The sequence below is a fragment of the Salmo trutta genome, chromosome 11 (assembly GCF_901001165.1).
Source record: "Salmo trutta chromosome 11, fSalTru1.1, whole genome shotgun sequence".
Classification (NCBI taxonomy): Eukaryota; Metazoa; Chordata; class Actinopteri; order Salmoniformes; family Salmonidae; genus Salmo; species Salmo trutta.
The window spans coordinates 15,912,329-15,940,038 of record NC_042967.1 but is presented as its reverse complement, the minus strand read 5'-3'; the positions used below and the strand labels follow the sequence as shown (position 1 = coordinate 15,940,038).

The 27,710-nt window shown below is 41.0% G+C and overlaps 1 protein-coding gene across 1 annotated transcript; it reads right to left on the bottom strand.

Moving 5' to 3' along the window:
• Positions 1-925: 925 nt before the first annotated feature.
• Positions 926-26,026, bottom strand: LOC115202304 (hydroperoxide isomerase ALOXE3). The gene is made up of 15 exons (XM_029766369.1): positions 25,932-26,026; positions 18,684-18,828; positions 18,301-18,511; positions 12,886-12,967; positions 12,199-12,321; positions 10,154-10,257; positions 9,879-10,048; positions 9,602-9,745; positions 7,641-7,844; positions 7,296-7,382; positions 3,292-3,461; positions 2,624-2,745; positions 2,293-2,393; positions 1,987-2,157; positions 926-1,838 (listed from the first exon to the last, which is right to left on the bottom strand). The coding sequence occupies exons 2-15, from the start codon at positions 18,819-18,821 to the stop codon at positions 1,659-1,661; spliced, it is 2,007 nt and encodes a 668-aa protein (XP_029622229.1). The 5' UTR covers positions 18,822-18,828; positions 25,932-26,026; the 3' UTR covers positions 926-1,658.
• Between the last annotated feature and the right edge of the window lie 1,684 nt (positions 26,027-27,710).

The following is a 27,710-nucleotide window of genomic DNA, read 5'->3' as shown; positions in this document are numbered from 1 at the left end:
TCTGTGGCATTGTGTTGTGTGACAAAACTGCACATTTTAGAATGGGCTTTTATTGTCCCCAGCACAAGGTGTGTAATAGTCATGCTGTTTAATAGGCTTCTTAATATGCCACACCTGTCAGGTGGATGGATTATCTTGGTAAAGGAGAAATAACTAACAGGGATATAAACAAATTTGTGCACAAAATTTGAGAGAAAGCTTTTAGTTAAAATTGAACATTTCTGGGATCTTTTATTTCAGCTCATGAAACATGGGACCATCACTTCACATGTCGCATTTACATTTTTGTTCAGTGTATTTGCCGCCATCTTTTCGAGGTCATTGATCGAGACAGGTGGGTGTCATTCAAAGCAACTCTTGATTTCTGAGTCAGGCTCATGACATGCAGCACTTTAGGGTGGACCATCTGTGGGGTGGACACCCATTGGTCTTGACCATGGAAGTGTAGAAGACACTAGTGCCTTCCAAGTTGAGAATTAAGTATCACCTAGTAAAGGTTAGTTGAAAAATGGTGCCCTATTCAATATCCAAAGCCATGACCCTGTTCATGGGAGGATAATCAATCACATTCCAAGTTATTTCAATAGCTGAATCATAGTGTAACATGAAGAATAATAACTGACTACTGTATTAACCACTATAGTCTTGTGGATATATACACGTTTCACCATCTGCACATTTTCTTTTTTTTATTTCACCAGGTAGGCTAGTTGAGAACAAGTTCTCATTTACAACTGTGACCTGGCCAAGCTAAAACAAAGCAGTGCAACACAAACACAGAATTACACATGGAACGAACATACAGTCTATAATATCAGTTATGTCCTTGCGCGCTACTCAGTTTAAGGCGCCGGTATGTAAGGGTCAACCAGTTGAACAAAACTGCTTGGGCCACATGGACAATGAACACTGAAAGAGACAAGGATGATGATTAACTAAGACTTTATTGCATGAAATCAAAAAGCTCTTGATCAGCCAGCAAATAGAGTTAAAGTTATAATCTCTATCTTGGCTGAATGGACAGTAGTTTCCTTTTGGCTCTCACACAATTGAGTGGGTTCAAGCTACACTGCTAATAAATCAGGAACGTCACATGCAGTTTCCTCTCAGCAGCAAGGCACTATGGGAAGTGATGTCTAAGTGTTGGCCATTTGGTAGTTTACTCGCAACACTCCCCTTTTAGAGGGAGGCAGGTATCTGAAAGAAGTTATCCTTAAAGTCACCTGTCTCTATGGGAACCATCCACCACACCTCCTGCTGGTTAGCTGAAAAATGGAAGGCCACATAATGAGTCTAGGTGAAGCAAATACAGTAGATTCCTGTTTTGCATGCAAAGTTAGGCTTTGCCAATAACAGGAAGGGGCCCGAGGCACAAACTTTCAGTTATACAAGGGTGAAGAACCCAACTAAAGACTTAGATAAAAAGGATCAGCTAGTGGCATTCACAACACAGAAGTAGAGACATTTAACTTCTCATCTTGGCTGCATGTGGCTATTAAAAATAAAACGTGGACTGAACCGCAATAGACGAAACTGCCTGGGTCTAATGATTAGGGCACACCATAAGATAAAGGTTTTAAAACAGGTTTCAACAGAAAACATTTTTTGAAACGTTTTTTTCCCCATTTGGTGCCTAATAAATACGACCCCGATTCATTTTACAGGGCCACACTGTTCTCCACATTGTTGGGATTCAGGAAGGTGTATGGCAAGGGCAAAGAGACATTCCTGCCTTGGATTTCAAAGTTGTATTTCTTCAGCACATCTTGAGTTTCTTGAATCAGTTCCAGAGGGGTCTTCTCACTGAAGTGATCCTGATAGCCATTTCCAAGAGTGACCTAAGTAGGCAAGAGTTGACAAAATTCGAAATTCATGAACCACTGATATACTAATTATGACTACTAAGGAAACGATTCGATTTGAGATTGTCATGAAATGCTTTAACGTCATTTATACATTTTTAAATACAGTTTCTCGTATACTCACAAAGTCAGTGGACTGCATGCTCAGAAGGTACACCGCTGCCATGCCATAGACCGTGGTATTGATGTCAGGGAAAGTCTTCAGCATGGTGCTCTCAGTACACTGCCCCTTAGTGGTGGGAGGAGGCTGTTGCAGGGAGATGGGGAAGTTGGGCATCCAGCCCCCAAAATCAAACTGGAATGACAATGGTGAAATAGATCAAACCACTGCTTTTCCAATATAATTCAACAGAAACGAACTAAAATCACATTTTGAATAACAGCGGAGGATACTGCACACAGGTATTTCACATGTTTCAAAGTTTATTACCTGTGCATTGTTGACTGCAGCATGTTGGACAGTCACTGTGAAGATCACCATGGTGAGAAACTTGATCAGCTCTGTCACTGAACTGAAAGACTGAGGGATTCCTGCACAGAGGAGACAGTATGCCACAATGATCCGACACCGAATTGACAAATGATCCAGAATATAGTTTGAGATTGATAAGCATAAGGGAATGGACACGTTTATTATGAGAAATAATTGAAGTCTAGTCTGTCAAATTGCACCCCTTTCCCTATATAGTACAGTAGTTTTGACAAGAGAGCTGTTGCCAGTTGTGACTCAGATTGTGTCATTTAAATGAGAAAAACGTAACCTGTGCTGGTTTTGGCCAGGAACCCATGGAAGAAGATTTCCTTGATCCAGTTCTGCAGTTCAGAGTCCTTCTGGACGTCTGAGTCACAGGTGTAGTAGTGAGCAATCATTTTCTTAACCAACCTATACAAAATATCAGGCATTAGCCAAAACACTATGACAACATGGCAAGAGCACAAATGCATTTTAGAAAACCAGGTACTAAGAGAAGTGTTTTTCCAGTTTTGCTTTGGTGAAGACATTGAGTTTACTAGCAATTCTAAATATTTTGGTATTTTTATTGATGAACATATTAACTTTCTATACGGAACATCAGCCCTAGCCGACTCAGCAAGTAGAGCTCTTGGAGTTATAGGAACAACATATTGGTTATGTTACGTATTCCAAACTGCATCAGACATGCGTGTGTCCTGTTCTGGACTATTCAGCAGGAGTGTGGGGTGCTAAGAGGTATTTTAAAAACAAACATGTCCATAACAGAGCAGTACGTTACTTTTTAGGTGTCCACAAGACTAGAGTTTAGTAAACGGATCAATGCAAAATGCAGTTGCATGAATTTATAAACGCACAAATCAAATCATTCTGCTTTATGATGTTTACAGAATTTCTTTGTGCAGATCTGGGCTTTTTTTGCACCATGGAAATCTATAGGCCTGTACAAGCATTTACCTGTGGACGATGTCCCACAGCCTGAGTCCATCATCCCTGTAGAAGAAGTTGGGGATTGACTCCAGACCGCGTGCAGTGATGTCCTCTGGCAAACAGAGGGAGCTGTAGGTCAATGAGGCCATCGCTTTCTGCAGGAACTCCACCATCCCTGGACCTCCTACACTGGCATTCTTCAAGATGGATTAAAGGGATAGTTAACCTTGTTTTGGAGGTCTAGTTTAGGGCAGACAGAGCAAAAATTGTAGTGTGTCTGGGCACTCGCGATGAGCATTTCTAAAATTGCAGATAAAGTAAACCCGAAGCAAACATTACATCGCAGCCCACTATCCTGGAATTTAGATTTTTACAGGCTCCCGGGCTCCACAGCATCCCGGTAATTTTTTGACATGTTCGAAAAATTCAGCATTATCTACAGTGTGAGTAGTACTAATCTACATTTACGTCATTTAGCAGACGCTCTTATCCAGAGCGACTTACAGTAGTGAATGCATACATTTCATACAATTTCATACATATCATACATTTTTTTTCCTGTGCTGGTCCCCCGTGGGAATCGAACCCACAACCCTGGTGTTGCAAACACCATGCTCTACCAACTGAGCTACAGGGAAGGCCAATCTAGTGTCAGCCATTAAGATACTATTAACTACCGTAAAACTTCCATTTCACAAGTTTAAAGACCAGACATGAAAATGGGTTTAGAATATTTGAGGAAATTAATGATTAAGGAGGGAAATGAGAATGGACTGGAGGAAGCTAAGGGATGCAGATGAAGGATCCGGAGAAGTTGACTGTAAGGTTTGGCTTGGAATCTCAGGTAGACATCAGTCAGGCCATGGTAGATAGGAATTGCCTTCACCACAGAAGCCTGATAAGAGAACGCCAAGTGAGTCGGACCCTGGAGTGGATGTGAGCTGCAGGTGCTGAATGGTTGGCGATATAGCGGAGGTACTACAAGATGCCCATGAGTGAGACAACAGACCCAAGGAGCAACGGTGGTAATTCCCTTCAAGTAAGGAAACCGTGAGGAACCAGGCTCAGCTGGGGAGCCATTCCTCTTTTGGCTGGTTGGGTACGATATGGTCAGTGAGGTAGATGGTGTCCGTGAAATGAGGCATAGACTGGAGAACTGTGCCAGAGTTAATGCAGGTTTTGAGAGATGAGAATTTTGTGGGCTGTCCTGATGTTGATGTAACAAGAGATGTAGGAACGATAGGCTTGAGAGGACCAGCGTTCAAGGAGTTGTACGGTGTTGTCTTAGATGCCATGGAAAAGGCTCCAATGTGGAAGGATTGTCCGGAGAATTAGTCAGCAGGATAGCCGGACAGGGATAGTATTTGTCCCAGATGGGAATGGAACCAGAATCTGTGATGAATAGTGGATCGGACGGAGAGGCATTTTTAGATTTAGCTGCAGGAAGCAGGTTCAATGGTAGACGGCAGCCAGAACAGGTAGACTGTGGTTCTGTGGTAATAGATGGTATGGAAACATCTCCAGGCTGTCCAGTAAGAGGACAGTGTCCTTGGTGCAACGGCAGATAGGATGGAGTGGCTGGGAGATTAGGAGAAGGTTCACGGGAAAGTCGTTATGGCGTAAGGAGGGATTGGGGTTGGTAGGGGTTCTCCATATGGGGCCAAGCACCTGAATCTCTGAAATTGGAGACGGGACAAAGAATCAGCGAATGAGTTACATTGACCGGGTACCTGTGCAGCTCTGAGAAGGAACTAATGGGTGACGGATGGCCAGGTTAGACGTCTTAAGAAACTCATGATAGGGAGGTAGTCAGAACAGCCCTTGTTAATGAGGTGTACCATGGAAGGTTGTCAGAATGGATGAGTATGGCCCTTTGACCATTTGTTCCTCCAGAGAGAAGCAGCTACGACAATTAGGTACAACTCGAAAGGGGCAGATGGGGCTGCAGGAAAGGTTTGGCAGGCCATGCAGCAGCAAACCAACAACCACTGTAGAAATCCCCGTAAGCAGAAAGATTGATGATACGCTTCTTGCCTGAATACTTTTGGGTGGCAATTCTGAGGGGACTGATGCGGTAGGTGGAGAATAGCGGGGAGGAAAAGGGGCCAATCAGAAATCCCTGCTTCACCTCCTTGACCAGGAGGGAGAAGACTGGCTCATCAAGAGCAGAACAGAGGTTGTAGCAGAAGTGAGGAGACCAGAACAATATTTCAGGCCGTCAAGCAAATAAATATCGGACAAAGGAGGGGTCAGGGTGAAAATCCAAGTCCACAGCCATGGCGGTGAAGTTGATGGGGGTGGTGAGGTTGGCTAACAGTCATTTATCAGTAGAAGGAGTGGGATTGAGGGCAGGATTTTAGAGTCCCACTACAGAATGTGTACGAGCTTGCATTACGAAGTGCTGCAGCCGTAGTTATTGAAATCGTTGCAGATTATGCGACCGGTGAAGAGCACAGGATGACCACAGTGGTCCTTCCTTTCACAAGACACGGCAAACACATAATATCGTCTAGCAGGAGGAAGAAGGTAGGGCGGAATAGCGAGCAGAGGCAGGTCAGATGACACTTCAGGGGCCGCTGAGTAGAAAGCGAGCATGGTGGGATGAGCAACCACAGAGGTATTTCCCTCATTAAAATGCAAATCAGTTTATAACATTTCTGACATGCGTTTTTCTGGATATTTTTGTTGTTATTCTGTCTCTCACTGTTCAAATAAACCTACCATTAAAATTATAGACTGATCCTTTCTTTGTCAGTGGGCAAATGTACAAAATGAGCAGGGGATCAAATACTTTTTCCCCCCACTGTATTTCCTTTAGGCCTGTCAGGAGTTTTTTTATGCGTCAGCTAATTCAGTGTTTTCTAACGGCGATCAGTGTTTTCAACATCAAACGGGTTATCGATTACAGAACATGTGAATGACAGATTCCAGGGCTGCTCCGTGGTTGAAGAAAAAAAAAACATTACATGTTACAATTACATGTTTATGGCTGAGAGGTTCACATAAATGTGTCACAACAATGTAAACCTGAAAGAGTTCAGCCCGATGATAGAATCACTCTACTGAGGTATGTGTTGCTAGGTGTTCATCTCATAACGATAACCAGCTCATTACGATTTGGCTTGACTGATTCGTCAAATGTGAGAGGTTCCCCAATGTTCAGATTGTATAATCGTATAGTCTTCAGAAGGCCTTATTTGAGATTTACCTAGTGTTGTTTCATCCATACAGTTTTTAACCTCTTCAGGCTCCGTGTCCCCACTGTACCTTGTCACACCACCCTGGATTACTGAGCTCTGCCTGCTATTGACCTGTCGCTTTGCCTGCCCCTGTTCTAGTAATACACTTTTGTTACTTCGACACTGTCTGCATCTGGGTCTTCCCTAAAACATGATAAGCGCTTGATGGTTTTTGACTGGTACTGTATATTTTCTGAGCTTTCTTAAATATCCTAGATATAGGACAGACAGTTAAAACTTTTATTCATTATGATTTGTCAATGCGTTTCTATGGGCTATAGTAAAGGCCAAATTCAATATTTTATCAAATAATTTGTACATATTTTGTGGGATACCTAAAGTGGTCCTACAATTCTACCACATAAGCCTACTTTGCATTTAACATTTAATTAAGAAGGTTTATGGGAAAGTATTTGTCAACCCACAATACGGTTATCACATCAACTGGCTACACACAGACGAAGTGATAGACAAACGCACGCATCACACAAACAGACGGGAGCAATATTGCTGGAAATTAACTGGCAGATATTGTTTTAGGTTTCGCTTTTTAAGGCAATAGTGGCGAACCAGCGGTGGGATAATGTTGCATTGATTAGTTGGTGTCTAATACTGAGATTTGTTGATGAATAGTTTGGCGAGCTACTCATGCGGTCTGCGAGCTACTGGTATCTCGCGATCGACCTGTAGGAGACCCCTGTACTAACTGATACAATCAGTTTCCGCTAGCATTTTGACATTCCATAAGTATTAGCGTATTATAGAACATTATAAGAATGGAATAGGCAGTACCTCTGTGATCACCCCGTTCTCTGATATGAGGGCCTGTCTAGCCAGAGTGTTGATCTGCAGAGTGTAGCGGAAGTGAGAGATCAGGAGCTATGGAGAAAGATGGAACGATCGTACATGAAATTCACACCTAAAAATGCTATGTATTGTACTGTACTACAAACAACCTACTGCTTCTTTCAATTACAAAAAATACATACAATGAATACATTTATTTCCAAATACTTCAGGTTCTCTTAATCATGTTAAAAGTATTGAGTTAATAGGAAAATGAGAACTCACACAACTGTAGTGTTATAAAAGTTGAAAACAAACTCAGTGTCTGCATGGACAGCAGTAGGTATGTACCTTGTAGAGAGGATGCACCATTGGTAGGTTGCGCAGTGTCGACACGGCAAACACCTCAGCCAGCAGGTGAGTCCTCAGCAGGTGAAAGTTCAGCTCGTGTTCAGCGAAGTCGGCGCTCCTCACAAAGATCTTGGCCAGGAGCCAGTCATACTCAGAGTCAGTAGGAAGGAAGATGGGGTTGTCTTCTCCAGGCTCCTGCTTCAGCTGTGAAATCAAATGCAAAACACAAATCATAACTTGTTTCATTAATTGAGAATGTGTATATTATTACTATAATTAATTTAAAGACAGATTACCAGTCAAAAGTTTGAACACACCTACTCATTCAAGGGTTTTATTTATTTTACTATTTTCTACATTGTAGAATAGTAGTGAAGACATCGAAACTATAAAATAACACATATGGAATCATGTTATAATGGGAATTAAAATTTTTGTGCTTTTCTTATGACTAATTTCTGTGTTCTATTCATGTGCTGTTCTATAAACCAATTTCTGTGTTCATACAATTGGCTGACTGTACAAATCCTCACTCTCAGCAGCTGCAATTTGCCCAGACCGTGTTTTGAGAACGAACTAGAGATATCCGTTTCAAGGTCTCAGCTTAGAGAGAAAGAAGCCTCGTGAGGCATTGGTCTGTCACATGTTATGAACCAGTATTGGTCTGTCACATGAATGAAACAAAATGGTAATGATTAATTAATTATGCTAAATCATGCAAATATAACTTGTCTGTGTATTGCCGTATATATATGTAAGACAACTGCTAGATCTGCCCAGGCAGACGTCCTGGTTGACATATGTACTATGATGCATTGAGTTGGTTGGAACCTCTCCAGCTCGCTGACTAATAATGATTCATTTAATATTGATTTTGAGTGTCCCTGTGAAAGAATTTCCACAACAATGTAGTAACCAAAACAGTGTGAAACAAATCAAAATATATTTCAGATTCTTCAAAGTAGCCATTGTCTCCTCAGACAAAGGAAATCTGTCCTTTGAGGAGTCAATTTTAGATTTTTGGTGCCAACTGCCGTGTCTTTATGAGACGCAGAGTAGGTGAACGAATGATCTCCGCATGTGTGGTTCCCACTGTGAAGCATGGAGGAGGTGTGGGGGTGCTTTGCTGGTGACACTGTCAGTGATTTATTTAGAATTCAAGGCCCACTTAACCAGCATGGCTACCACAACATTCTGCAGTGATACGCCATCCCATCTGGTTTGCGCTTATTGGGACTATGACCCAAAACATGGCCCAAACACACCTCCAGGCTGTGTAAGGGCTATATGACCAAGGCGGCGAGTGATGGAGTGCTGCATCAGATGACCTGGCCTCCACAATCACCCAACCTCAACCAATTGAGATGGTTTGGGATGAGTTGGACCTCAGAGTGAAGGAAAAGCAGCCAACAAGTGCTCAGCATATGTGGGAACTCCTTCAAGACAGTTGGAAAAGCATTCCTCATGAAGCTGGTTGAGAGGATGCCAAGAGTGTGCAAAGCTGTCATTAAGGCAAAGGGTGGCTACTTTGAAGAATCTAAAATATATTGTATTTTCATTTGTATTTTGACACTTTTTTGGTTACTATATGATTCCATATGTGTAATTTAATAGTTTTGATGTCTTCTCTGTCATTCTACAATGTATAAAATAGTACAAATATAGAAAATACCCTTGAATAAGTAGGTGTCCAAACTTTTGACTGGTACTGGACATAAGTTTAATTGTTTACTGAAAACTTTGTTTTGAGTGTTGTCTGTATGGTACATAAGGTCATATGATATAACATTAACCAAATTCTTAACGCTTTAGTTTTAGGCTGTTAGGTAATTTCTGGACAATATTTCTGTCCATTTAGGGGACCCCTTATGGTTCAAGAGCATCCCCAGTGGCAAATGTTCTGTAGAGCTTCTTCAATGTGGAGTTCAGAACTCTGCATTTTTCTCTCATGTGAGATGTACCTGGATTGCGATGGGCATGAGCTTATCTTCTGGAGTCATGTAGAGCAAGCAGAGCGGAGCAGCCAAGAAGTGCTGTTTCCTATTGATCACGTTTGCAGTCACTCCATGCAGGCGCTTGTAGTCAACCAGGAAGATGTTGCCTTTCTGTTTAGGTTAGGACATGAATGAGTTAGGAAGACGTCAACACCATACCAAAGAATACACACAACTTACTCAGGAGGAAACCAAAAGAGCAATAACAGAACGATGAGTGACAACAGACAGACTTTTGACAGACCTTAATTTCCGCTTCAAGGCTTTTTCCAAAAAGGGAAGCCTTCACCATTTCTTCTTTGACGGGGAAGTTCTCTGGAAGCTTGGAGCAGCGATGGATCATCATGGGGTTGAGGCCGTTCAGAAGCTGGTACCCGAAAAACTCGTCCTTCTTCCAGTTCTTTTCGACATAGTCTAATAGATAACAAAAGTATCAAATAATAATGAGATGCTAATGGTTCCAGTAAACCATTTGAATCCATGACTTATTCAAGAAAAACACCACTGACCAGACCTTACCATAAACATCAGTCTTGCGGCTATTGAAGACGTGACTGAGTTCACCTAGGCTCTTCCATTGCTCCTTGTTGGTGGACAGTCCTGCTAGATTCAACTCCACCAATCTGCCGGGTCAGAGAAGGAAATTAACTTCAACATGCAAAAGATTTCGTTGGATGGTGCAGTTGGTTAGAGAATGGTTTTAACACCACCAGAGTGTCCCCCAGGTGTCTGTGTTGGGTCCCTTACTCTTCATCCTCCCCCTTGGGTGGTTGATTCATGCACAGGCCACATATTGAATATGTGTCAATGGCGATTTGATAAATGTCTGCTCTATAGTCCTGTGTGTCCAGTTGGTAGACCATGGCTACAATGATAGTGGGTTTGATTACTGCTGGGGCCACCAATATGAAAAATGCATGCACGCACTTTAAATTGCTTTGGCTTAAAGTGTCTGCTATATGGAATATATTAATGTATTATATTTATATACAAAATAAACATACCATATACATAAAATATCAAACTTTATTTGTCACATGCGCCGAATACAACAAGTGCAGACCTTACCGTGAAATTCTTACAAACCCTTAACCAACAGTGCATTTCAAGAAGAGTTAAGTAAATATTTACCAAACAAAATAATAAATAAAATAATAAAACAAAATAAAAAAATAAGTAACACAATAACATAACAATAACGAGGCTATAAACCGGGGTAGCGGTACCGGGTGTGGCAGACCAGGGGGTTGGGTCAAAACGTTTACACAGATCAGACATGGACAAACTAGGATTAGCTCAGTTTATTAAACTAATAGTTCAAAAGAGAAGTATTGGTCTCCCTATTATTGGATATTTGCAGGAACTGGAACACGTTGTCGTACATGTCGATCCAGAGCATCCCAAATATGTTCAATGGGTGATATGTCTGGCGAGTATGCAGGCCATGGAGAAACTGGGACATTTTCAGCTTCCTGGAATTGTGTACAAATCCTTGCGACATGGGGCTATGCATGATCATACTGAAAAATGAGGTGATAGCGGCGGATAAATGGCACGACAATGGGACAATGGCATTCAAATTGGCATCTATAAAATGCAATTGTGTTTGTTGTTCGTAGCTTATGCCTGCTCATACCATAACCCCACCTAAAATGACGTTGGAGGCGGCTTATGGTAGAGAAATTAACATTAAATTCTCTGGCAACAGCTCTGGTGGACATTCTTGCAGTCAGCATGCCAATTGCACGCTCCCTCAAAACTTCAGACATCTGTGGCATTGTGTGTTGCACATTTTAGAGTGGCCTTTTATTGTCCTCAGCACAAGGTGCACCTGTGTAATGATCATGCTGTTTAATCAGCTTCTTGATATGTCACAACTATCAGGTGGATGGATGATCTTGGAAAAAGAGAGATGCTCACTAAGAGGGATGTAAACACATTTCTGAACAAAATCTGAGATAAATAAGCTTTTTTGGGTATATGGAACATTTCTGGAATCTTTTATTTCAGCTCATGAAACATGGGACCAACACTTTACATGTTGTGTTGATATTTTTGGTCAGTGTATATAACCTATATAACATTTCTGCTAAATGTCTTAATGGCTTGTTAGTTATACAATTTTAGATATGATTTGAGGAACTAAAAATATAAATAATTTAGGCAAACCTAGCCTGAGGTGTCATTCTTGGCATCGTTGCCATATTCCACGCTTCACAATCCTGGCGGCCAAATTCTCCTCTTCTCAGAATCTTGCAATTACCTGAACAGGTCTAGGAGAATCACATCTCATTGAAAAGGAAATCTTTTCACAGGTATGTTGGGGACATGCCAACATAGATTATGACAGATCGAATACATTTCCTGGTGTTGCCTCATGGTTCTCAACCTGGGGTCTATGTACCCCTGGGGGTTCTTGGCCTGTACTTGGGAAGATTCATAAGAAAATATGCCTAAAGGTGAAATTCACACAAAGGGGGTACTTCAGGTGTACTCCACACAGAGCTAAATGTGATTGGAGTACAGTAAGCAAAAGAAGGTTGAGAACCAGTGCTCTAACTTACGCTGCGGCTGCTGTGAACTTGAACTTGAAGTCCTTGGTGAAAGAGAAGCGGACCTCAGCAGGGAGTTCAGAAGTGCTGTCAACTTTCATTATTTGGGGTAGACCCTCGGCATATATACTCCAGCTGAAGGGAACAGACATGGTAAATCAAGACGGGATACCCAGCCTGTCGTTCACTATTACACAATTATTTTTTTCCAAACTACTTGACAAAAATTACACACATTATCAAATTGGAATTCTGAAACACATAATTGATTATTTTGTTTAACACCCAGACCTGGGTTGATTCTTTTTTTTAAGTGCAAACCCCGCCCACCTGCTACTCCAGGCAGGCTAAACTAAGTGCTCAAAGTATTTGAAAGATTTTCAATGGTATTTGAACCCAGGCCTAAACCATGCAAAAAGGGAGGTGGCTTATATAAAAATGATGTCGTTAAGCAGACACACTTATCCAAGCAATTAGGGTTAAGTGCCTTTCAAACAGATTTTTCAAAAACTCAGCTCAGGGATACAAACCAGCAACCTTTTCATTACTGGCTTAGCGCTCTTAACAGCTTGGCCACCCGCTGCTTTTATTACAATTGCACATCAATTTATCTGTGTGTAAGAGTTATGTTTTTATTTGGATGTTGTTTAAAGTTGTTACTGTATCTTTACAAATTAGTAATGTTTCCATAAAGCTCACCAGTACACCTCATGGCGACTCTGCAGCTCCTTCTTTCTCTCCTCTATGGCCTCTGGGCAGGTCTCATTGAATATTAGCTTACCTTATATACAAAAGACCAGAAATGTTGATCATTTTCATGTTTTTATGGATTGGTCAACATCTTAAGAAATCCACTGTACACACTACTGTTCAAGAGTTTGGGGTCACTTAGAGATGTCCTTGTTTTCCATAAAAACATACATGAAATTAGTTGCAAAATGAATAGGAAATATAGTCAAGATGTTGACAAGGTTATAAATAATGACTTTTTTGATTGAAATAATAATTGTCCTTCAAACTTTGCTTTTGTCAAAGAATCTGCCATTTGCAGCAATTACAGCCCTTTGGCATTCTAGTTGTCAATTTGTTGAGGTTATCTGAAGAGATTTCACGCCATGCTTCCTGAAGCACCTCCCACCATTTGGATTGGCAGTTAGGTACCATACGGTTAAGCTGCTCCCACAACAGCTCAATAGGGTGAGGTCCGGTGACTGTGCTGGACACTCCATTATAGACAGAATACCAGCTGACTGCTTCTTCCCTAAATAGTTATTGCATAGTTTGGAGCTGTGCTTTGGGTCATTGTCCTGTTGTAGAAGGAAATTGGCTCCAATTAAGCACCGTCCACAGGATATGGCATGGCGTTGCAAAATGGAGTGATAGCCTTCCTTCTTAAAGATCCCTTTTACACTGTATAAATCTCCCACTTTACCAACACCAAAGCACCCCCAGACAATCACATTGCCTCCATGATGCTTGACAGAAGGCGTCAAGCACTCCTCCAGCATTTTCTCTGCATCTCACGAATGTTCTTCTTTGTGATCCGAACACCTCACACTTAGATTTGTCTGTCCATAACACCTTTTTCCAATCTTCCTCTGTCCATTATCTGTGTTCTTTTGCCCATCTTAATATTTTATTTTTATTGGCCAGTCTGAGATATGGCTTTTCTTTGCAACTCTGCCTAGAAGACCAGCATCACGGAGTCGCCTCTTCACTGTTGACGTTGAGACTGGTGTTTTGCGGGTACTAATTAATGAAGCTGCCAGTTGAGGACTTGTGAGGCGTCTGTTTCTCAAACTAGACACTAATGTACTTGTCCTTTTGCTCAGTTGTGCACTGGGGCCTCCCATTCTTTCTATTCTGGTTAGAGCCAGTTTGAGCTGTTCTGTGAAGGGAGTAGTTCACAGCGTTGTACGAGATCTTCAGTTTCTTGGCAATTTCTCGCATGGAATAGCCTTCATGTTTTAGTAGAAAGTCTTTGTTTCTGGGCATTTTGAGCCTGTAATCGAACCCACAAATGCTGATGCTCCAGATACTCAACTAGTCAAAAGAAGGACAGTTTTATTGCTTCTTTAATCAGAACAACAGTTTTCAGCTGTGCTAACATAATTGCAAAAGGGTTTTCTAATGATCAAGTAGCCTTTTAAAATGATAAACTTGGATTAGCTAACGCAACGTGCCATTGGAACACAGCAGTGATGGTTGCTGATAATGGGCCTCTGTACGCCTATGTAGATACTCCATTAAAAATCAGCCGTTTCCAGCTACAATAGTCATTTACAACATTAATAATGTCTACACTGTATTTCTGATCAATTTGATGTTATTTTAAATGGACAATTGTTTTTCTTTTCTTTCAAAAACAAGGACATTTCTAAGTGACCCCAAGCTTTTGAACGGTAGTGTATATCGACCATTCTTCCATATGGCCCCTTTCATACACAATTCAAAATAAACTATGACTACCCAGACTATTTGCAATGAACCCCTCTTTATTCTTATTAGTACATTCACATATGCTGCTGATATTCTCTGGTCATTACGTATGCACTTTACACCTACCCTTCATGTACATACAGTTAAAGTCGGAAGTTTACATACACTTAGGTTGGAGTCATTAAAACTCGTTTTTCAACCACTCCACAAATTTCTTACTAACAAACTATAGTTTTGGCAAGTCGGTTACGACATCTACTCTGTGCATGACACAAGTCATTTATCCAACAACTGTTTACAGACAGATTATTTCACTTAAAATTCACTGTATGACAATTCCAGTGGGTCAGAAGTTTACATACACTAAGTTGACTGTGCCTTTAAACAGCTTGGCTTTAGAAGCTTCTGATAGGCCAATTGACATCATTTGAGTCAATTGGCGGTGTACCTGTGGATGTATTTCAAGGCCTACCTTCAAACTCAGTGCCTCTTTGCTTGACATCATGGGAAAATCAAAAGAAATCAGCCAAGACCTCAGAATTTTCTTTTGACCTCCACAAGTCTGGTTCATCCTTGAGAGAAATTTCCAAACACCTGAAGGTACCACATTAATCTGTACAAACAATAGTACGCAAGTATAAACACCATGGGACCACCTAGCCATCATACCGCTCAGGAAGGAGACGCTTTCTGTCTCCTAGAGATGAACATACTTTGGTGCGAAAAGTGCAAACCAATCCCAGAGCAACAGCAAAGGACCTTGTGAAGATGCTGGGGGAAACAGGTACAAAAGTATCTATATCCACAGTAAAACGAGTCCTATGTCGACATAACTTGAAAGGCCGCTCAGCAAGGAAGAAGCCACTGCTCCAAAACCGCCATAAAAAAGCCAGACTATGGTTTGCAAATGCACATGGGAACAAAGATCGTACTTTCTGGAGAAATGTCCTATGGTCTGATGAAACAAAACTAGAACTGTTTGGCCATAATGACTATCGTTATGTTTGGAGGAAAAAGGGGGATGCTTGCAAGCCGAAGAACACCATCGAAACCGTGAAGCACAGGGTGGCACCATAATGTTTTGGGGGTGCTTTGCTGCAGGAGGTACTTGTGCACTTCACAAAATAGATGGCTTCATGAGAGAGGAAAATTATGTGGATATATTGAAGCAACATCTCAAGACATCAGTCAGGAAGTTAACGCTTGGTCGCAAATGGGTCTTCCAAATGGACAATGACCCCAAGCATACTTCCAAAGTTGTGGCAAAATAGCTTAAGGACAACAAGTCAAAATGTTGGAGTGGCTATCACAAATCCTTGACCTCAATCCCATAGAATAATCGTGGGCAGAACTGAAAAAGCATGTTCAAGCAAGGAGGCCTAGAAACCTGACTCGGTTACATCAGCTCTGTCAGAAGGAATGGGCCAAAATTCACTCAACTTATTGTGGGAAGCTTGTGGAAGGCTACCCGAAACATTTGACCCAAGTTAAACAATTTAAAGGCAATGCTACCAAATACTAATTGAGTGTACGTAAACTTCTGACCCACTGGGAATGTGTTGAAAGAAATACAAAGCTGAAATAAATCATTCTCTCTACTATTATTCTGACATTTCACATTCTTAAAATAAAGTGGTGATCCTAACTGACCTAAGACAAGGAACTTTTACTAGGATTAAATGTCAGGAATTGTGAAAAACTGAGTTTAAATGTATTTTGCTAATGTGTATGTAAACTTCCGACTTCAACTGTCTCGACTAACCTGTACCTCTGCACATTGACTCAGTACCGGGACCCTTTGTATAGTGGCTTGCGAAAGTATTCACCCCCCTTGGCATTTTTCCTATTTTGTTGCCTTACAACCTGGAATTAAAATAGATTTATGGGGGGTTGGTATCATTTGATTTACACAACATGCCTACCACTTTGAAGATGCTAAATATTTTTTATTGTGAAAAAGAAATAAGATAAAAAAACGGAAAACTTGAGCGTGCAGAACTATTCACCCACCAAAGTCAATACTTTGCATAGCCACCTTTTGCAGCAATTAGCTGCAAGTCTCTTGGGGTATGTCTCTATAAGCTTGGCACATCTAGCCACTGGGATTTTTGCCCATTCTTCAAGGCAAAACTGCTCCAGCGCCTTCAAGTTGGATGGGTTCTGCTGGTGTACAGCAATCTTTAAGTCATACCACAGATTATCAATTGGATTGAGGTCTGGGCTTTGACTATGCCATTCCAAGACATTTAAATGTTTTCTCTTAAACCACTCGGGTGTTGCTTTAGCAGTATGCTTTGGGTCATTGTCCTACTGGAAGGTGAACCACCTTCCCAGTCTCAAATCTCTGGAAGACTGAAACCGGTTTCCCTCAAGAATTTCCCTGTATTTAGCACCATCCATCATTCCTTCAATTCTGACCAGTTTCCCAGTCCCTGCCGATGAAAAACATCCCCACAGCACAATGCTGCCCCCACCATGCTTCACGGGGGATGAAGTTCTCGGGGTGATGAGGTGCTAGGTTTGCGCCAGACATAGCGTTTTCCTTGATGGCCAAAAAGCTTAATTTTAGTCTCATCTGACCACAGTACCTTCTTCCATATGTTTGGGGAGTCTCCCACATGCTTTTGGCGAACACCTTTCTTTAAGCAATGGCTTTTTTTCTGGCCACTCTTCTGTAAAGCCCAGCTCTGTGGAGTGTACTGCTTAAAGTGGTCCCATGGACAGATGCTCCACAGCAGAGATTGCAGTTTTGCAGCTCCTTCAGGGTTATGTTTGGTCTCTTTGATTAATGCCCTCCTTGCTTGGTCTGCGAGTTTTGGTGGGCGGCCCTCTCTTGGCAGGTTTGTTGTGGTGTCATATTCTTTCCATTTTTTAATAATGGATTTAAATGGTGCTCTTTGGGATATTTAACATTTCTGATAAAAAAAATTTATAACAGAACCCTGATCTGTACTTCGCCACATCTTTGTCCCTGACCTGTTGTTTGGAGAGCTCTTTGGTCTTCATAGTGCCGCTTGCTTGGTGGTGCCCCTTGCTTAGTGGTGTTGCAGACTCTGGGGCCTTTCAGAACAGGTGTATATATACTGAGATCATGTGACACTTCAATAAAGTCCACCTGTGTGCAATTTAACTAATTATGTGACTTCTGAAGGTAATTGATTGCACCAGATCTTATTTAGGGGCTTCATCACAAAGGGGGTGAATACATATGCACACACCACTTTTCCGTTTTTTATTTATTAGAATTTTTTGAAACATGTTATTTTTTTCATTTCATCAATTTCAACTATTTGTGTATGTCCATTACATGAAATCCAAATAAAAACCCATTTAAATTACAGGTTGTAATGCAACAAAATAGGAAAAACGCCAAGGGGGATGAATACTTTTGCAAGGCACTGTACATAGCCTTGTTATTGCTATTTTATTGTGACTATTGTTTATTTCGCAAATATTTACTTTTTTAAAAACTCTGCTTTGTTGGTTAAGAGCTTGTAAGTAAGCATTTCACGGTAAGGTCTAGACCTGTTGTATTCGGCACGTGACAAATAAAATTAGATTTGAAACTACAAATGACATTCAGCTAGCTGACCAATAGCTATGTGTCATAGGCACAGCAGTTCTACCCAAAACTAAACCTAGACAATGATCTATACTGTATACCAACATACTGACCAGTGGCCTCTCTGAACACCAGACGCTCATAGCCTGAGATCCAGTGGTAACAGGGGAAGTTGGCCATGTCTCCCTCTGGTGTGGTCACCACTACTTTAGAACAGAACCAGTCATCGTTGATGTAGGCGAGCAGGGCATACGGCTCTGTTTCCAGCACCACAAACTCCAGGTGGCCCAGGGAGGAAGGACAGGGCACATCAAGCTCAATCACCTACAGAGAGATAGATGACATGTTGGAATGATCCTAGCAAACAAACAACGTTCTCTAAACGTTGACTAAGTTGAGCCTGTTTGTTATTTTTCGAATTCCAGAATTTGAGCTTTCATTTGGCATTCGCAACACCCAGAAGGATTGTGGTATAATACAACTTTTGAGAACTTACCGATCCTTGGCTGGCGGTTTTAGGGATGTACACACGTTTACTTTCTCCCTTTGTGCCGACCAGTTTAACGTAAACACTATTCAGTGTGCCGGCAAGCAGCATTTCTCCAGTAAACACTTTCACTGTGTATTTCACCATGATGATTCTGTAAGACAAATAATTGTACACATACAGCTCGACAACGTATTAGACATACAGCATTACAACTTAACGAGAACCAACATAAGACGACCAACTGCGACCAAATATTTGCTACAGTAAAGATGAAGATGTACCATACAACTTTTTCCACATTTTGTTGTGTTACAGCCTGCATTTGAAATGGATTAAATTGAGATTGTGTCACTGGCCTACACACACACACACACACACACACACACACACCACTACCCCATAATGTCAAAGTGGCATTATGTTTCAGAAATTATTACAAATTAATTCAAATTTAAAATCTGAAATGTCTTGACTCAATATTATATTCAACCCCTTTTTTAGGGCAAGCCTAAACAAGTTCAGGAGTAAAAATGTGCTTAACAAGTCACATTATAAGTGACATGGACTCACTGTGTGTGTGTAATAATAGTATTTAACATGATTTTTGAGTGACGACCTCATCTCTGTACCCCACACATATAGATAATTGTAAGGTCACCCAGTCGAGCAGTGAATTTCAAACCCAGAAATAACCACAAAGACCAGGGAGGTTTTTCAATGCCTCGCAAAGAAGTGCACCTATTGGTCGATGGGTAAAAAAAAGCTGACATTGAATATCCCTTTGAGCATGGTGAAGTTGTTAATTACACCGTGTCAATACACCCAGTCACTACACTGAAAAAAAAGCGGGATAAGGTGGGCTGTCAGATTTAAGAAAACGTGTGATTTACTGTTTTGTTTCTCCTCTCAATGCGATTTCTTTGCTTGCAATCAATGCAACATGAAGCAAAATCAGATCTACAGTACTAGTTTGAATCATGTAGGGGGACTGTGAACCAATAAAGTTAATTAATGACGAGTAAAGAGAAACGATTCAAACAGCACGAGAGAAAAATCTTCCAGAAAGAACGCTGGTGCGTTAGCGGAGAAGACAGTACCTCGAGAATTTTGGTCAAGGTAAGCATGGTGATTGATTTTATTCAACGTTTGTCTGTGTGGTTGTAGTCAATTGTAAGCAGTAACTGATTGCTCCATATCTCCATTTTATGCTCTTGAGTCTGAAACATATTGGCGTGGCAGCTAAATATGTGTTTACGGACATATTCACTCAATCCTTATCCCAGTCTGCTGTTCCCACATGCTTTAAGAGGGCCATTCCTGTTCCCAAGAAAGCGAAGGTAACTGAGCTAAATGACTATCGCCCTGTAGCACTCACTTCCGTCATAATCAGGGGCGGAAATCCCGGGGGGGACACGACCCCCCCATCCTGGGAAAAATATGATTTGTCCCCCCCAATATATCACTGAAACATAACTATGTAATTTAAATCATATTAATAATACGCAATGAAAGCAATTGTGCTGATTATAGACACTTAATAGCGTGTTTTTAAGTTTCAAAAGATTGCGACCCCCCCACCCTTTTCCTCACAATGGTTTGATCCACTGGCAAGGTAACAGAGGGGTCGTAGCCACTGTCTGAAAGGCACTCAATGAACGTAACTGACGTGAGGTTAATCCAGTCAATCGCGCACACACACTAGCTGAATATGCAGAGCTAGCGCGCAAATATTAACTATTAAGCTAGCTAGTACCTATTCCATTTATGTGGCCTCGTCAAAGATGGAATCTTTGCTATCAATTTATTCCCGAGATCAGCATGCAGATGATGTAAGTTAGTGCTTCAAAGTCCCTGTGATAAGGTTAGCGATAAACTGAAGTCCAAACTGAACAGAACTACACTCTCTTCTACCATTGTCTTAAATATATTTAATGGTCTCGTTGCAAAAGCTAAATTGTCGCAAGGGAACTTTTATTTATTTATTTATTTTATTTAACCCGGGTAGCTAAGATTATAGCAAACACCACTGAAACTGAATTGGTGCTCGCTAGCTTTGCAAATTCAGCTATTGTTGGAAGCCAGCCAATATGAAACAAACTATTAAAATTACAAAAGGTTGCAGTATATGTTGTGTAAATGGTGAACTCATACAGCTGTCAACTCTTGTCATTTTAATCCGTTTCACATTTGCTAGCTACCTTTTAGATCGAAGCCCAAATAGAATGATAAAAGATAAGATGATAGAAGCCGTCTCCTACTGTAAATAACCTACACACTGTGTGTAGCCAGCCAGCCAGGTAGAAAAATGGCAGAAAAATAAAAGACGGACATCAGAGTATTTTTCAGTACACCAAAACGCAAAGTAAGAACCCTAGTAGCCTAATATCTCAAAGACTAGTTGATAAAATGTTTATAAGAAAGAAATGAAATTCTAATGGAAATGTTTCACAATGATGTCATTAGGCAGAGCAGGCAACAGATGGCACACAGACAGCAGAGTTGGGGACAGATATGCAGGGACAGACTGGCAGAGACAGGGAGTCTCAGGTAAGTTTGTTGAGTCTTTGTTTGGCAACATTATGAAAGGTTCTCAATTTTTTTGACTTGTAAAATAGGAACATAATTGGAAAATGCCATGGATACCCCCACTCTCAACTTAAACTGGTGACTGAACTAAGATTTGTTAAAGGCAATGGTATTGCTGTTGTGAGTAGTTGTGTAGTTTTGGGTACCGGTAGTTAGGAGTACGGCAAACACCTTATTTCTTTGGTTCCTCAATATACATTTACCATATTACAATGTAGGCTATGTGTTACAGCACTACTTTTGGTGTCCCCCTCAGGAATTGCTCTTGAGAAAATTTCATTTTCGCCCCTGGTCATAATGAAGTGCTTTGAGAGACTAGTCAAGGACCATAATCACCTCCACCCTACCTGACACCCTAGACCCACTCCAATTTTCTTACCGCCCCAATAGGTCCACAGACGACGCAATCGCCATCACACTGCCCTAACCCAACTGGACAAAAGGAATACCTATGTAAGAATGCTGTTCATTGACTACAGCTCCACATTTTACACCATAGTACCTTCCAAACTCGTCATTAAGCTCAAGACCCTGGGTCTCGACCCCGCCCTGTGCAACTGGGTCCTGGACTTCCTGACGGGCCGCCCCCAGGTGGTGAGGGTAGGTAACATCTTCACCCCGCTGATCTTCAACACTGGGGCCCCACAAGGGTGCGTTCTCAGCACTCTCCTGTACTCCCTGTTCACCCATGACTGCGTGGCCATGCACGCCTCCAACTCAATCATCAAGTTTGCAGATAACACTACAGTGGTAGGCTTGATTACCAAAAACGACGAGACGGCCTACAGGGAGGAGGTGAGGGGTCTCGGAGTGTAGTGTCAGGAAAATAACCTCACCCTCAATGTCAACAAAACAAAAGGAGATGATTGTGGACTTCAGGAAACAGCAGAGGGAGCAGCCCCCAATCCACATCAACGGGACAGTAGTGGAGAAGGTGGAAAGTTAAGTTCCTCGGCGTACACATCACGGACAAACTGAAATGGTCCACCCACACAGACAGCGTGGTGAAGGTAGCGCAGCACCACCTCTTCAACCTCAGGAGGCTGAAGAAATTCGGCTTGTCACCAAAAACACTCAAACTTTTACAGATGCACAATTGAGAGCATCCTGTCGGGCTGTATCACTGCCTGGTACGGCAACTGCTCCGACCACAACTGTAAGGCTCTCCAGAGGGTAGTGAAGTCTGCACAACGCATCACCGGGGGCAAACTACCTGCCCTCCAGGACACCTACCCCGCCCGATGTCATAGGAAGGCCAAAAAGATCATCAAGGACAACAACCACCCGAGCCACTGCCTGTTCACCTCGCTATCATCCAGAAGGCGAGGTCAGTACAGGTGCATCAAAGCGGGGACCGAGAGACTGAAAAACAGCTTCTATCTCAAGGCCATCAGACTTAAACAGCCATCACTAACATTGAGTGGCTGCTGCCAACATACTGACTCATCTCTAGCCACTTTAATAATGAAAAATTGATGTAATAAATGTATCACTAGCCACTTAAACAATGCCACTTTATATAATGTTTACATACTCTACATTACTCATCTCATATGTATATACTGTACTCTATACCATCTACTGCATCTTGCCTATGCCGTTCGGCCATCGCTCATTCATTTATTTTTATGTACATATTCCTATTCATTCCTTTACACTTGTAGGTAGTTGTTGTGAAATTGTTAGGTTAGATTACTTGTTCCGACCATGCAATAATATCTAACTAGAAGCACAAGCATTTTGCTACACTCGCATTAACATCTGCTAACCATGTGTATGTGACAAATAACATTTGATTTGAAAGGTAAAAGACCATGTTGCTAGCTAGCTTCTATGAACAGTAAAACAGGACTAGGTCAAGATAAACATTTTGCAGAGGTAAAGTTAGGCAGCGAAACACCATGATATTTACCTATTGTTCAATAACTTAGAATTTACCAAGTTTTGCTGAGTGCACACCGCTTGAGCTAGCTAACTTGCTAACTAATGCTTTGGCGCTTGTGCACGACATCGTCTGCAATCACTTTGCAGCAGCATTCAGTGCACCAATTTTTTTTTGTTAGATAAAAGTTAAAAAATTTAAAAAGTTCATGTATTTGCATCAAAACAGACATTTAAAAAAAACGTTTTTCATTACATATTTAAGATATGTAATCTAATGATTATACACCGAATCCAATAAGATTGGTGCTTTCATGCAGTTTAACAGTTTTCCCATGGCTGCCTCCATGTTGTAAAACGTGGTGCAAAGGTGACATACAGACTTATTGAAATGGGATGTGGAGTTCATTTTAGCAACAGTGTTACTTTATATTATGGGTGTCCATTTATCAATACATTCAACGTATGTGCATATGAGTGGATGCATGCATAAATCAATAGATACAACTTTTCATAATGAAAAAAATATATAATTTCATGAACAAAATTTATATTTACAGGCTCATGATGTTTGCCAACTACATTTGTGCTGCTTTTTTCCCAGTGTTGTGGAAATGTAAGGGGTGTTCAGAATTGGTGTCAAGTAGGTTCCAACTTTTGCATCATTACAAGTTAAAGCACCCACATTACGGCCATACTGTCCGTTACTTATGTACATACATTGACTGTCCATGGGCATTTAAGACCTGGAATGCCTTAATTGTGCACCAAAGTAATGTACACTCAACAGAGGTTACTAAAATTCTGACTGAGAAGTGTTCCTTCACTGTATGTGGAGGATGGAAAACCAGTTTGAAATACAAGCTGGCAATCTACCGCACCCGCCTGAGAAGACTGGGATGTCCAGAGGTGATGATAAACTCCTTGAAGCACAAACCTGCAGGGAAGTCAAGTGCAGCCTATGGTGTTAAAAAGCCACAGAGAGCAGAAGTTAACTTTTGCAGAAGAGAGCCTAGAGGACATGCGGAAAGCTCTGCTGTCCGATGTGAAGAAAAGGAAAAACAGAGAGACAGTGAAGTTCAAAAATGGAGAAGACATTTGCATACAGGTGTTACGTTTGGGGCAAATCCAAGACAACACATTACTCTTCAAATGTTCACTTTATCAATGGTCTTGACTAGCCTATTTGATTACATTGGACAGGACAAAAAGAGGAGGGAAGGCAATGTTTGGTTTTTAATTAAATAAAACGAAATGGGGAAAAATCATAAGTCTTTGGTGTTTCTAAATATTAAGTATACAGGCACCAAAAGTACATCTCATTCCATACACATATGGGCAATGTGCTTCACGGCTGTATAACCTGCGTTTCCGCTGTCAAAATTCATGCCATGACCAACTGCGTTACCACTAAAACCAGCTTTGGTTGGTCTTAAATATCCCTACCAGTGCTGTCTGAAATTAGCACTTTGAATTTTTCCTGAGTTTTTCCTAGCCACTGTGCTTCTACAGCTGCATTGCTTGCTGTTTGGGGTTTTAGGCTGGGTTTCTGTACAGCACTTTGAGATATCAGCTGATGTAAGAAGGGCTATATAAATAAATTCAAATCATATTTTTAAGGACACACATCAAATATTTCCACCCCTCCCATCTGAGCGCTGATGTTAGACAGGTAAATTGCTTTTTGTCAACGTTCTTATCCCTTGCTTGCTAGCTAGCCAACTTTGGCAAACACAGTAGAGCCAGAATAACAACAAAGTAGCTTCATATGCATTTGTTCAAGCTGATTTATTTTTTGTACATCCATAACAAATCAGCTAATGATGTGCCATTTCGCATGGCATAGAACATTTGCTCTTTTGCCAGGCCACTGTTCAAAGAGATTGCCAACTACACAGCTAACACAATCACTTCAAACTGAAGCTGGAATGACAGCAAACTAGCTGCATTTTGTGTTTTTCTATTGATTTCTTTGTATATATGCATAAACCTCATGCTGATTCATGATTTCGACTGGCTGAGAAAAGCTGCCAGCCTGTCTGTCTTGTCCCGACACATTCATTACCATAGGACAGATGGAGATCGATATTTGCAACAGTGAAATTCAGAGAGACAGACAGCAAGGTTACTACGAATCTCCGCTGTTGAAAACCAAAATGTTAGTCTAAAAGAAATGGGAGATAATGTCTAGATGCTTTTTACACTGTAGATCTAGTATATACTGATGAGACAGTGGATTGCGCAGTCAGATGGAACAGAGTAAATAGGCATTTCAACATCAGATTTAGCAGGTGACTTGTATAATACACACCAGCTGGAATGCGGTTTTAACAAATGAACATCCAGGATTAGACCCACACGTTGTATAAAATAAATGGTATATTTAATTGAGAGACTGATGACCAATCATTTTGTTTAGCTATTGTGTCAGAATAAGGCCACACAATGATCCAAAAGGATTGTCATCTTAGTATTTTTTGTTTTCTAAAAACATATAGATGACAATCAGTACAGTATACTTTATACAAAGATCCACAAATATTAGGTACAAGGTCAAAATTAGAGTCAACACTTATTGCAATATAAAGTTTAAAGTTTTAAAGTCGTATGTACGGGATACGCATGGTATACACGTCCAACGAAATGCTTACTCGCAGGTTCCTTTTGACAATGTGAAACGTTATATTCAACAGCAACGTAAAATGAGAAAAGGCCATGGAATCCATCTATTACATGTCAAATAATAAAGAACGTTATGAATATATAGGTTCATAAAAGCTTTCTTACCCCGATAAGATGCAGTATATCAGCAATGAGAAATCGTAGTTCCACTGTACTCAGCACCTCAGACATCGTGGCTCTTTTATATGGTTTGCTGTCTTGTAGGGACAATGAAAAGCATTCATTGACACACCTTCCTGATTCAGTGGAAAAAGGAAATTTTTTATTTGCTTACGTCAAATGTACATTCTCTGGAACCAAGACATAACAAAAAAACATCCTGCTTGTGCAATGTATTCAGAGTAGTAAGACAAGATGTGCTCACAACCCAACCCACCCCCCCCCCCCCCCCCCCCGAGAAACAAAATGTTGCCACTTTGTATGAATCTTGTCAACCAAGCCCCTTAGTGTGAATTGTATTTGCTCAAGCTTAGAAATCAGAACATTTTATTGGTCACATACACATATTTAGCGGATGTTATTGCAGGTGTAGAAACATGCTTGTGTTCCTAGCTCCAACAGTGCAGTAGTATCTAACAATTCACACAAATCTAAAAGTAAAAGAATGCAATTAAGAAATATATAAATATTAGGATGAGCAATGTCAGAATGACATTGACTAAAATACAATAGAATACAGTATATACATATGAAATGAGTAAAGCAGTATGTAAACATTATTATAGTGGCTTCTGTTACATTATTAAAGTGACCAGTAATTCCATGTCAATGTACATAGGGAGGCAACCTCTAAGGTGCAGAGTTGAGTAACCGTGTGGTAGATGGCTGGTGATGGCTGTTTAACAGTCTGATGGCCTTGAGATAGAAGCTGTTTTTCAGTCTCTCGGTCCCAGCTTTAATGCACCTGTACTGACATCGCCGTCTGGATGATAGCGGAGTGAACAGGCAGTGGCTCGGGATGTCCTGATGATCTTTTTGGCCTTCCTGTGACATCGGGTGATGTAGGTGTCCTGGAGGGCAGGCAGTGTGCCCCCGGTGATGCATTGGGCAGACCACACCACCCTCTGAAGAGCCCTGCGGTTGTGGGCGGTGGAGTTGATTTACCAGGCAGTGAATGCCAAGCACATCTGTTAATTGAAATGCATTCCAGGTGACTACTTAATGAAGCTGGTTGAGAGAATGCCAAGAGTGTGCAAAGCTGTCATCAAGGCAAACGGTGGCTACTTTGAAGAATCTGAAATATAAAATATATTTTGATTTGCGTAACACTTTTTTGGTTTCTACATGATTCCATGTGTTTTTTCATAGTTTTGATATCTTCACTATTATTCTACATGTAGAAAATAGTAAAAATAAAGAAAAACTGCAATGAGTAGGTGTGTCCAAACTATTGACTGTTACTGTAGGTTTGGGAGTGTCAGGTATTGGCATGAAACTCTTCTGAGGAATACAATCATTACACAAACATGTCTTTCTGAGGAATTCTGCATATAACTGCTTTGCTTTATCTTGGCCAGGTCGCAATTGCAAATGAGAACTTGTTCTCAACTTGCCTACCTGGTTAAATAAAGGTGAAATAAAAAAATATCTGCATTGTTCCCACCTCTGGGGAGTAGAAGTGTTGTGATCACATCCTGTAGGTCTGGTGATCTGATTGGAAGTTAACTTTTACAGGATTCTATTGGTCAACAACTCATAGTTTGAATACCAGCAGAACAAATGGTTTTAAAAGGTTCTCAGATCTCTTTTTGATGCTGTCCTGAGGTTTTCTCTCTCTAAATGATCATTCATTTAAACGCATGCTTTTGCGTTGTATAATGGAATTAATTCATTTTACAATGTTGTTAAATGCCTTTGATTTAACCAATTCAGACCAATTTTTTA

What these genes read in the sequence shown, in the direction of transcription:
- LOC115202304 (XM_029766369.1), bottom strand. Translation starts at nt 18,821, where the DNA reads ATGGTGAAATACACAGTGAAAGTGTTTACTGGAGAAATGCTGCTTGCC. An exon ending in AAACCGCCAGCCAAGGATCG is followed by an intron (nt 18,512 to 18,683) that starts GTAAGTTCTCAA and finishes ATCTCTCTGTAG; the next exon opens with GTGATTGAGCTTGATGTGCC. An exon ending in GGTGTTCAGAGAGGCCACTG is followed by an intron (nt 12,968 to 18,300) that starts GTCAGTATGTTG and finishes TTTGTATATAAG; the next exon opens with GTAAGCTAATATTCAATGAG.